This window comes from Bos javanicus, chromosome X (assembly GCF_032452875.1).
Source record: "Bos javanicus breed banteng chromosome X, ARS-OSU_banteng_1.0, whole genome shotgun sequence".
Classification (NCBI taxonomy): domain Eukaryota; kingdom Metazoa; phylum Chordata; class Mammalia; order Artiodactyla; family Bovidae; genus Bos; species Bos javanicus.
This window is the reverse complement of record NC_083897.1, coordinates 140,335,631-140,348,034: the sequence shown is the minus strand read 5'-3', so window position 1 is coordinate 140,348,034 and position 12,404 is coordinate 140,335,631. Positions and strand designations below refer to the sequence as shown.

Genomic DNA, 12,404 nt, shown 5'->3' with positions numbered 1-12,404 from the left:
AAGGTCGACAGGGGACACGGGTTCTTTCAGCTGCTGCCCTGAACTTCAGGTGCTGGGTGGCTGTATCCAGCAGCCCCCCATCTAGCTCAGGCGTCCTCTGTGACACTTCACCTGAACCCGCAGACACATTGTGGTTGGGAGCGGAAAGGACCCAGGGCGGGGAGACGACACTATTCAGGGACGGGCTCAGCACAAGGCGACCGCCGAGCAGCCTTGGAGTCTAGAGTCCTGCAGGGAGGCTCGGGCTGGGGGCGGGGGGGGTGGCGGTGGCAGAGTCGGGGCTTGGTTGATGGAACCACCCGGGGAGAGAGCAGACACCACGCCGTCCTGGCATAGAGTTTGCTGAAAGCCGGCTGCCCCACCCAGACCTCCAACCCGAGCATTCCTGGACACAAGGCTCGGTCCCTCCTCCTCGCAGCCCGCAGGGTGGAAGGGAGACCCCTTCTCCTAGAGAGTGACAGTGCCCCTGCCTGGGAGGGGACAGGCTGGCACCGGCGTGGCACAGGCCACAGGGGATGCCTTCAAGGGCGGTGGGTGCAGTGGTGGGCCCCGAAAGAGACGTCAGGGTGTTCTGAACATGAACTCACCTGGGACGTGGGTCTGAGCAGAGGTGAAGGTCCTCACGCTTGGGGTTTCTGACCGTGAACTGACCTGGGACGGGGGTCTGTGTAGAGATGAAGGTCCTCACCTCTGGGGTTTCTGAACATGACTGACCTGGGACAATGAGGGTCTGAGCAGAGGTGAGGTCCTCACCCCTGGGGTATCTGACCGTGAACTGACGTGGGATGAGGAGGGTCTGTGCAGACGTGATGAAGGACATTCAGAATGAGATCAGCCCTAAACCCAGTGGGAGTTCCCAGTTGGCTCAGCGGTAAAGAATGTGCCTGCCAACGCAGGAGACACAGGGGATTCACGTTGGATCCCTGGGTTGGGAAGATTTCCCTGAAGAAGAAAATGCCAACCCACTGCAGTATTCTTGCCTAGAGAATCCCATTGACAGAGGAGCCTGGCGGGCTATGGTCCATGCGGGTTGAAAAAGGAGACTGTATGCGCCTGAGCAACGCACACATGCACTCAGCCCCGTGACGTCTGCCTTCCTCTGCTCCAGCTGTTGTCGTGCAGCCCCACCGGCCTGGCTGCTGTGTAAACACAGAAATCTGTTTCTCACAGGTCTGCAGGCTGCAACCGAGACCAAGGCACCCACTCAGGGTCTCCTGAGTGGGCCCTCTTCCTGACTCACGGCCACCTACCCCGTGTCCTGATGTGGGGGGTGGGGGGAGCGAGCTCTGAGGGGCCTCTCACTGAAGGGCGCTAATCCCATTCCTGGGGTGCCACCTTGATGATCTCACCACCCCACAATCAGGTCACCTCCAAATACATTAACACTGTGGGTCAGGACTTCAACTACATGAACTCAGAGAGACCCACAGACATTCGTAACAGCAACTAGGGCCCTTAGTAACTGGTGTCCTCACAAGAGAAAGGGCAACAGGCACAGAGAAGCCACGTGGAGACAGAGGGAGGCGGCCACCAGCCCAGGGACGGACACCTAGAGCCACCAGAGGCTGGAAGAGGCGGGGCAGACCCTCCCCTGGAGCCTCTGGAGGATCCTTGGCCCTGGGACGACTTGACCTCAGAATAGGACTTGACTTGAAAACAAGATCTTTGCAGATGAGAAGTAAAGGATTCTGAAATGAGGTCATTTGGATGAGGGTGGCCCTAAATCCCACGATACGCTCCCCATAAGACACCGAAGAGACACATGGACACGGAGGAGAAGCCACATGGAGATGGAGCCGGAGACAGGAGGGAGGCAGCCACCACCAGCCCAGGGATGGACGCCTGGAGCCCCCAGAGGCTGGAAGAGGCGGGGAGGAGCCTCCCCTGGAGCCCCTGGAGGGACTGTGGGCCTGCCCACACGCTGACCTCAGCCTTCCGGTCTCCAGGACTGTGCCTACATAAATTTCTGTTGTCCCAGGACACCACGTCTGTCAGTCATTGGAACATCAGCCACAGGAAACTGATGAAACGGACCCAAGGTAGGAGCTTGAGGTGGAGACTAGAAACAGGGGGCCGTGATTATGAGAAGGAGTCGTAGTTCATGACTGCAAATACAAACGTGTGCTGGCAAAATTTTGACAAACGGTTAGCCCTCAAGCATAGAGCTCGGGAAAGAAAGAGAAGACACACAGACACACACAGGAACAACAGGGGAGCACCGGTTCTCGGCAGCAGTAGGGAGAAGCCCCCGGAATCTCCAGCTGCCACCTCGGACCCCGAGACCAGGTCTCTCCGCTGGAATGACGGCCAGGAGGTGCAAGGGGGCGGCAACTTACAGGAGCAGGTTCTCAGAGCAGGGCTCCAGATGACGGGGACAGAGTGAAGGGACAAAGCAGGCGATCAGACAGTTAGCCCTATGAGGCAACTGGAAGCACAAAAAAATATGGGAGACCCCCGTAAGTTAAATGATCACTCAGGAAAGGAGAGCTGCTTAACCACACAACCAAGCAGGCTTCGCTCAGTTCAGTCGCTCAGTTGTATCTGACTGTTTGCAACCCCCTGGACCGCAGCACGCCAGCTTCCCTGTCCATCACCAACTCCCAGAGTTTACTCAAACCCATGTCCATCGAGTGGGTGATGCCATCCAACCATCTCACCCTCTGCCGTCCCCTTCTCCTCCCGCCTTCAATCTTTCCCAGCATCAGGGTCTCTTCCAGAAGTCAGTTCTTCGCATTAGGTGGCCAAAGGATTAGAGCTTAGCAGCAAAACCATGCAACAAAAGCAGGAGACTTGCCCCCAAACAATAAAAGGGCGGTGGCATGAGACCCACATCCCGCCCAGTGAGCTCAGTGACTTAGTCATGCTCTGCCCACATGAAAAAACAACTCTGTGAAATAGCTTGACCATGCAAGACAAGAAAACTCCCCTGCCCAACGTGGAGGAGGAGTTGATGATGGAAGCGTGGCATCTACTCAAGAATGAGGAAAAAGGTGGTCTTCTCCTCCTCCCTACTTTTCTTTTGATTATAAAACTGTGGCTGGCCAAGTTCTCGGGGCGTGACAAGTCTTGTCCACCTGCTTGTGAGCCTCACAGGTGTCTTATTCTCATTAGCCACGAGTATCTACCACTCTGCTCTCTCTGAACTCCTCTCTGTGCTGAGACAGAAAGGACTACGGTACTGGAGCTCTTCAGAGCCCCCCCACCCCGAAACAACATCCCAACCATTGCACTGACACCTCTGCCCCTTCAAAGAGCACCCTGAGCAATGCCTGGATTTCAACATCATTGTGGATTTCTAATCAGTTGCTTTGGAATGGCATGACCACAGGCTACGAGCTCACATTCCAGGGCAGATAAAGGGGACAACCTCCTGCTGACTCACCCTGAGGGCCACTCTCCTTTCAACTGTGGTGTCTGACTCTTTGCGACCCCCTGGACTGTAGCCTGCCAGGCTCCTCTGTCCCTGGGATTCTCCAGGCAAGAATACTGGAGCGGGTAGTCATTCCCTGGGGATCTTCGTAATCCAAGGAGCAAACCTGAGTCTCTTTCATCTCCTACAATGGCAGGGGGGATTCTTCACCACTGGCACCACCTCAAGGGTGGATCTTTCTGACTCAGGGATCCCGCATTGCAGGCAGGATCGTTTACCATCTGAGCCACCAGGGAAGCCCCCCTCAAGAGTGGGGTGGGTGGCTCAGGAGCATGGCACAGCCTGGAAGAGGACTCTTCCTATGAGTCGGCATTGCCTTTGAGGGGTGCGTTCTCCAAATCCTGCCCTGCGAACAGTGCAGCTCTGCTCGCTGGAGCCCCTGCCAGTCAGAAGCCAGCTCTGAGCATCTGTGGGCAGCTTACTTAAACCTCGCAGGACTGCAGAGCATCACCTGGGAAGTGCAGGTGCTAAAATGACCCGAGGCTGACACGCAGGCACACGTAAGAACACACAGAGGACCTGACTTCTCAGCTAGTCCCTGACACGCCTCAGGCTCATAAAGGAGACTCACCTCATGTACAAGCCAAAAAAAAAAAAAAAAAAAAGAGTTCTCACTTGCTTAACACCTGTCTCTTCCTATAAAAGTTGCCAAGCAATGTAATTTAAATATTTCAGGATTTTCATTCTATGCATCAACTGTTTACTTGCTTTGGATGTTGGTGAATTTTTTTTTTAGTTCCTTTAAGGGATGTGTGTGTGTATACACACATCACACAGGTATCCTAAGAAATGTCCTAGAAGGAGGCATCCTGAATGGCTCAGCAGTGTGCGCATGCTAAGCCAATCCAGTCGTGTCTGACTCATTCTGATCCCGTGGACTGCAGCCCGCCAGGCTCCTCTGTCTGTGGGACTCTCCAGGAAAGAATCCTGGAGTGGGTTGCCATGCCCTCCTCCAGGGGATCTTCCCGACCCAGGGATCGAACCTGGCAGGAAGGTTCTTTACCACTAGCACCACCTGGGAATCCCTGTTAAACAGTAAGTAATGGGGTTTCCCAGGTGGCTCAGCTGGTTAAGAGTCCGCCTGCAATGCGGGAGACCTGGGTTCGATCCCTGGGTTGGGAAGATTCCCTGGAGAAGGGAAAGGCTACCCACTCCAGTATTCTGGCCTGGAGAATTCCACGGACTATACAGTGCGTGGTTTAAGAAAGAGTCAGACACAACTGAGCGACTGAACTGAACTGATCTTGTAAGACCTGAAATTTATTTGTATATAAGAAAAAAAGATGAAGACATTTTAGTCAACTCTATGACTGGACGGACACGAGTTTGAACAAGCTCAGGGAGATGATGACGGACAGGGAGGCCTGGTGTGCTGCAGTCCATGAGGTCACATGGAGTTGGACAGGACTGAGCGGCTGAACTGAACTGAGACGCATGCGTCCTACTCTGATTACGGACTGCGTGGAGAAGGAGACGTTTCTTTTGTGTCTCCCTGAGCACCCACTCAGCAGCAGCTGCACATAAGGGTTAAGTAAAGGAAGAGGAAGTTACAGAGGGACCCTGAGAAAGCGAGTGCCTTCTTGCCAGGGTGGTGGAAGGTGTATTCACCAAGTGGGGTGGCGGGAGATGGTCATGCTGGCTGACAGCCATGGGGAACTAAAGGCGGAAGACAGATGAAGAACAAAACAGAAAAGCCAAAGGCAAACAGGTGGAAACAGACATGAGGCTCAGGCACCGGGCCTAGAAGAAACAGGCCCAGGTGGACCGGGCCCGGGGCGCCCCCCAGGGAAAGTGCTGCCCACTGGGTGGCTGCGCTGTAGTCTTCAGGGCGCTCCCGAGAGCAGCGTCAGTGAATCCCGAGCCTGTCCTGGCGTGAGGGACTTCGGAGCCCCGGTGAGGACCTGTCCGGGTCAGGCCTGTCTCCACCTGGGACCTGTCCCCACGGGCAACACCCAGGCGACACTCCACGGTGGCGGTGGACCTGCATTCCTCAGGGGCCCATGTCACGGGGCAGTGCCTCTGGGCCAGCAGTCCTGGGCGGGGCCTTATCCCCGTCCCCTCTACGGGCCCGAAGTCACGTCCTGGGCTTCTCCGTGGGAAATCCCCAACCCCCACCCCCAGGGAAAAAGAGCAGGAAAAGCAAAGAGCCATGGCAACAGGAGACCTTCTTGGGGGTTTCACACCATTAAAAACCACAGACTTTATTTACCGGCCTTCCGAACCAACTTACTCCTGCTTAAATGATGCCAAAACACATTACCGTCATACACCTCCAAGAACCCGCGACTGAAGCAATCTTCTCCACAATACGGTGCAGGTGGACTTTCCTCGTGGTTCAGGGGTGACAAACCCACCTGCCCACGCAGGGGTCAGGAGTTCCAGCCCTGGCTGGGGAAGAAAGATCCCACAGCCCATGAGACAACTAAGCCATAGAGCTCATCCTCAACAAGAGAAGCGACACTGCTGTGAGAATCTCGCACACCACCATCAGCAGCCTCTGCTCGCCTCCGCTAGACAAAGCCCACACGCAGCAACGACGACCTCGTGTAGCCAAAACTACAGATCATTTTTTTAATTAAAAAACAGTAATTAAAAAAAAAAATACACTGGAGGTTATCAGCACCCTTCATGGGGAACACTGTTCTGACGGTTTCCTTACATTCCATGTCAAAATTTTTCCTATGTAAAACCACATACATTTCAATATATATATATATATATTTTTTTTTTTTTTTTGGTCAAAAATTTTTGCCACTGTTAAGAAGATGTCTATTCTCAGAAAATAATTAGACCCTTGGCTGACTTACATTCTGTTTCATCACTAAGGGATGTGGTAAATGCTTACAGGACATACTGGACAAAAGTACTTCTGTCCTGATGGCAGGAAGGGACAGTCAGGGAATTTGGGATGGATGTGTACACACTGCTGTGTTTCACATGGAGAACCAACAAGGACCTGCTGTCCAGCACAGGGAACTCTGCTCAATCCTCTGTAATTACCTTATGGTTTCCAGAGGGGAGGATGGGGGAAGGGATAGTCAGGGAGTTTGGGATGGACATGGACACACTGCTGTGTTTAACATGAAGAACCAACAAGGACCTGCTGTTCAGCACAGGGAACTCTGCTCCATGTCATGTGGCAGCCTGGATGGGAGGGGAATTTGGGGGGGCATGGATACATGTACATGTACGGCTGAGTGCCTTCACTGTCCGCCTGAAACCATCACAACAGTGTTAATCAGCTATACCTCAATAGAAAATAAAAAGTTAAAAAAAAAAAAAAGTACTTCCCTCCTAGAACATCCACGGCCGATTTTAAAGAGAGGTGTCCACAGCTCATGAGGAGGGAATCAAGTCACTCATGCCTGGCCTCCAAGCCGCACAGGCCAGCCCGACCCTCCGTGAGGCGGGACCCAGGCAGAGCCGCCCGCACCTCATAATCAGGGGCCGGTCACCCTGGTGACGGCCCAGGCTGACCTCCTGCATCACTATGGCAGGGCCTGTTTCCCAGGCAACCTGCCCTCCCTTCCGCACTAAGGACCTGCCGGGCCACAGTGCTCACCTGAAGGCAGAGCTGCATCGTCAGAATGAAGGACGTCTGTGTGAGTCGCTCAGTCGTGTCCGACTCTCTGCGACTCCATGGACTACAGCCCGCCTGTCCGTGGGGATTCTGCAAGCAAGGATGCTGGAGTGGGCTGCCATTTCCTTGTGCAAAATGAAGAACGTGGAATTCATAAAACACCCTCTCTACAGACAGGCTCCTTCCTCTCATGGGCTCAAGGTGCCTTCCCCAGCTGGAAATGCCCCCGCCCCCCAAGAAAACACCTGCAGAGGGAAGAGAAACGGAAGTCAAGGGCTCCACCTCGATCATCCTGAGCTGCATGATGGAGTCAAAACGGCAAGGGGACAAGAGGAACACCTGATCTGGACAGACGGCAGTGGTCTGTTCCTGGCTACCGTCATCGCTCCCTGGACTCCAGACCCGGGAGGCTGCCTTTCCGTTGGGGCTTGGCTTTGGCTCACATAAAAGAGGTGCTGGGAGGGAGGCGGCACAGATGGCAACTCGGGGGTGCAGCACGTCTCTCTGAGTAGAAACTAGATCTCTGTCCTTACCGTGTCTGTGACTGGCATGAGATGTATGCAGAGACAAGAGTCTTCCAGGCGACTTCAGCAGGACTAAACCGTCTAGGAAGAACAAGTTCTCATCTCATTTCTACACTGGAGCTGGTTTTAGGGTTCCGTTCTCTTCAGTGATTACCCAGGATGAGGTATCATTTACATAATATCTGGTCACTGGGAAAGCCAAGATGAGGATACTACATGGACTGGATCACCAAATAGACTCCATAATATAGACTTGATGGCATTCCAGCCAAACTACCAGGCTAGCTGCAGAAGACATCGTTTTCTTGGAATTGTAGTAGAATATATCTCAAGTATGGGCTTCCCTGGTGGCTCAATGGGAAAGAATCTGCCTGCCAAGACATGGATTGGATCCCTGGGTTGGGAAGGTCCCTGGAGAAGGAAATGGCAACCCACTCCAGTGTTCCTGCCTGGGCAGGCCCATTGACAGAGAAGCCCGGTTGGTTATAAGCCATGCGGGTATCCAAGAGTCGGATACAGCTTAGTGCCTAAACCACGACCATCATGTCTCAAGTATATCTTAAAAAAAAAAAAAAAAAACGACACAAAAATTCTGGAAGGAAAACCACTTGAAAGGCTTGGGTGGATAAAGAAGAAAGAGGAGATTTGCGTGCCTAAACCAAGGGTGCTTTGTATGTTAAACAATGCAAGAGACTCCATGTCAAATACAAACAATATAGACTTAGCTGGATTACTGAAGAAAAAAACAAAAACCAGGCTTATAAATACAATCAGAAACGAAAGCAAGGACATTAAAACCAACAGCACAGAAATAAAAGTGATTCAAAGAGAATAATGTGAGAACCTGTAAGCAGACACACTGAATAGCCTGGAAGAAACAGATGAATTGCTAGAAATATACAAGCTATCGAGATCAAAGCAAAAGAAAGTCTGTTCAAACCTCTATGTGTTATGGAGATTAATTCAGTAATCAGAAGCCGTCCGACAAGGAAAACAGGACCAAACAGATTCACCGGAGAATTCCACCAGACTGTAAAGAATTACCACCAACAGTACTCAAACTCTTCCCCACAATTAAAAGAGGACGATATACTCCCAAGCTCATCCCATCGGGCCAGCGTTACCCTGGCACCAAAGCCAAAGAAAGAAATGACAAGAAACTGAGGCAAACACACTCAACAAGATACTAGCAAACTTATTTAAGTAGCACATTCAGAGGATTCTTCTACACCGTGAAGAAGGGGGATTTATTTCTGGAGTCTCAAGGACGGTTCAACATACAAAAATCAACGTGACACACCGTGTTAACAAAATGAACAAAACCCAAAGGATCATCTCAACTGAGGCAGAAAAAGCATTTGGAAAAAACTCAACACCCTTTCATGATATAAACACTCAAACCAGGAATAAAAGAAAAGTACCTCAACATAATAAAAGCCATATATGAAAATTCCATAACTAACATCATACTCAATGTTAAAAGGCTGAAAGCTTTTTCTCTGCAGTAAGGAACAAGAAAACAATGCTTTCTCGTCTCACTTTTATCTCACACAGCACTATAAGTCCTAGCCAGAGCATCTAGGTAAGGAAGAGAAATAAAATACATCCACGTCAGAAAGGAAGAAATGAAGTCATCTGTTTGCACATGAAATGATCCTAAACGTAGAAAACTCTAAAGATTCTGCACATATACATAAGACCATAGCACTATTAACAAACTTCAGCAACACTGCAGATGACAAAAATCAACATGCAAAAGTCAGCTGTATTTCCACACATTAAATAATGAAAAATCTGAAAAGAACATTTAAATAAACCCACTGACAAGTGCGTCAAAGAGAAATAGAAGAAGGTGAAAGTCCTGTAATGCTGAAACTACAAAATACTGCTGGAAGAAACTGAAGAAGACACAAATAAAGGGAAACACTTCCCAGGCTCATGGGCCGCAAGATCTGATCATCTTTACAGTGCCCACAGTACCCAAAGTGGTCTACAGATTCAGAGGAATCCATACCAAAATCCCAAGGCACTTTTTGTTGAAATACAGAAGTCAATGCCAACATTTATATGGACTCTCAGTGGAACCTGAATAGCCATACACCATCTTGGAAAAGAAGAACAAACTTGGAGAATCTCACACTTCCAGGTTTCAAAACATATTGCAAAGATATGGTAATCGAAACAGTTTGGTGCTGACATAAAGACAGACGTATAGACCAATGGAATAGAATAGACAGCCTGGAAATAACTCTTCACACATGCAACACCCAGGTGATCTTTCAACAAGGCTCCCAAGACCACTCAACGGGGAAAACGACAGTCTCTTCAACAAAGTGTGTTTTGGCAACATGGATATCCACTTGGAAAGAACAAAGCTGGACTCTTATACCATATACAAAAATTAATATAAGGTGGATTAAAGGCCGAAAGGTAAGAGCTAAAACTACAAAATTCCTAAAAGACAACAAACAGAAAGAAAGCATTAAGACATAGGATCTTTTTTCTTTTTTTTAAACTCTTGGCTATGACACTAAAAACTCAAGCAAGAACAGAAATAGTCAATGGGAGTACATCAAACGTAAAAAGTTCTGGGTATCAAGGGACACACTCAACAGAGTGAAGAAGCAACCTCTTAAATGGGAGGAAATATCTGCAAACCATGTAGCTGATAAGTGGGTTTGTATTCAGACATTATATGAAGAATTCCTAGAACTCAACAAGAAAAAAAAAAATCAAAAAATGGGCAAAGGACTTGAATAAACATTTCTCCAAAGAAGACAGACAAATGGCTAACAGCCAGAAACAACGCTCTATGTCATTAATTATTCAAGAAATTCAAATCCAAGAGATAATGGCTTCACACACATTAGGATGGTTCCTATCAAAAAGAGAGAAAATAACCAGAGTTGGTGAAAATGTAGAGAATCTTGAACCCTTGTGGACTGTTGGAAGAAAAATACAATGACACAGCCAGTCTACAAAACAGTCGGGGGGACCCTCGAAACACTACAAAGAGAATCACCTTATAATTCGATAACTGTATTTCTGGGACTGTACCCCCCCCCTCCCAAAAAATAAATAAAACCAAGTTCCTGAAGAGGTATTTCTATACACATGTTCACAGCAGTGGTTTTCACAGTAGCCAAGAGGCAGAAGCAACCCAAGTGTTTATCGACGGATGAACAGATAAGCAAAGTGAGGTCCATCCACACAATGGAGTATGATTCTGTCTTCAGAGGGAGAGAAGCCTGTCGCACGCTGCACGTGTGGAATGAGAGCGCTGACGAACCTCGAGGTTGGCCACAGGAGGGCAAACACTGAGGATCTGTGCACGTGTGCTCACTCAGGCAGCTCTGACTCTGGACCCCATGGACTGCAGCCCGCCAGGCTCCTCTGTCCACGGGAGTCTCCAGGCAAGGACACGGCAGTGCGGTTGCTGTTTCCTTCTCCAGGAGATCGTCCTGACCCACAGACTGAACCTGTGTCTCCTGCACTGCTAGGTGGGCTGTTTAACCCTAGCGCCATGTGAGATCCCTAGAGTAGTTCAAATTCACAGAGACAGAAAGCAGAAGGGTCGGTCCCTGGAGCTGGAGAGAGAGAGACAGAGCAAGGGATGGAAGTTAGGGTCTACTGGGGACACAGCTTCAACTCCACAAGGTAAAAAGTTGAGAGAGATGGATGCTGTTGCTGGTTACACAACCGTCTGAACATTCTTAACGCTCAGCTGGCACACTCAACAATGGTAAGATGATAAACTTTTAGCTAAGAACTTCTGTGACGTTTATTAATAGCTGTGCTTCCATCACTGAAGCTTGTCAGCATCCCCACGTGTGCAAACGGCCCAGAAAGGCAGCTGGTGAAGGGAGTGTGTGTCATGGTGCTTGTGCTCATATGCCGAGGTACATGTGTGTGTTCACATGTATTTCCGTGACATAACGTGTATATGTGTGACATAAGTGTGTGTGTGACGTGTTTGTGTGTGTGACATATGTCTGCATGTGTCTAACGTGTGTGTGACATTCACGTGTATGTATGTGTGATGTACAGGCGTGTGTGTGTGTGTGTGTGTGTGTGTGTGTAATCCAAGAACAGCCCACACGGTTTCTTTGTAATACCAGGCAGCAGTAATAGCAAGGTCCTTTCCAGGAAACTCACTAGTTCCAGGGGATATTCAATCTGCCCCTCTGGATATATGTATAAATGTAGATAATTACATGTGTTTCAAAAAATGACCATGACTAATGTTAATACCATTTTGAATCCAAAATTACTGCTCTGACTGTAAACTTTTTTCTCCCTGAGCACCAGGAATTCTAAAGACTGAGTGAGTAATTCACCTTTCTTCCTAGAAGAATCTTAAAATAACACTCCATTTTTAAGCCATTTTGGTCCCTGTAACCTAGAACACTCTTGACCTCCTCACTTACAGTAAGAAATAGCAGGCAGTTCTGTTGTTCCATCTTCAGCTAACAAGCCCCAGGGGAGAAAAGTCATCTTAGCTCTCAAACGAAAACAAGTAAAGGCCACACAGACATGTTAGAACTGAATTACACCTTTAACTCTTAAAATAAGTTTTTTTTAAACTTCTTTAGGGAGATTTAGCTGCTTGCCTATCATCAACATGTTCAAGTTTGCATAGCTGCTGAAACATGAATTCTCTATCTGATTGTGAAAAGCAAAAGCCACCTATTTGAAACTCGGAAGCAATTTTCTCAGGAATGTGATCTCTAGGTCACACTGACATGAACAAAATGCAAATGTTTTCGGGCCTCAGGAATCCGTGAAAAGAACATATATTAAGAAAGCTCAAAAATGACAAGCACATGATGCTGCCGTCCTGTAGTCGCTGAGTCACACCCAACTCTTTGGT

At 49.2% G+C, this 12,404-nt stretch overlaps 1 protein-coding gene across 4 annotated transcripts in view; it reads right to left on the bottom strand.

The window, feature by feature from the left end:
* The window catches only part of PUDP (pseudouridine 5'-phosphatase), a 67,102-nt gene that overhangs the window by 22,204 nt on the left and 32,494 nt on the right, over positions 1-12,404 (bottom strand). The window contains exon 3 of one of the 4 annotated variants that reach the window (XM_061408210.1): positions 6,149-7,615. The exons of the other annotated variants lie outside the window; for them this stretch is intronic. Within the exon in view, the coding sequence (XP_061264194.1) occupies positions 6,882-7,615 (734 nt within the window). The 3' untranslated portion in view covers positions 6,149-6,881. Of the gene's footprint in view, positions 1-6,148; positions 7,616-12,404 lie in introns of those variants that run through there. 4 annotated transcript variants of the gene reach the window in all.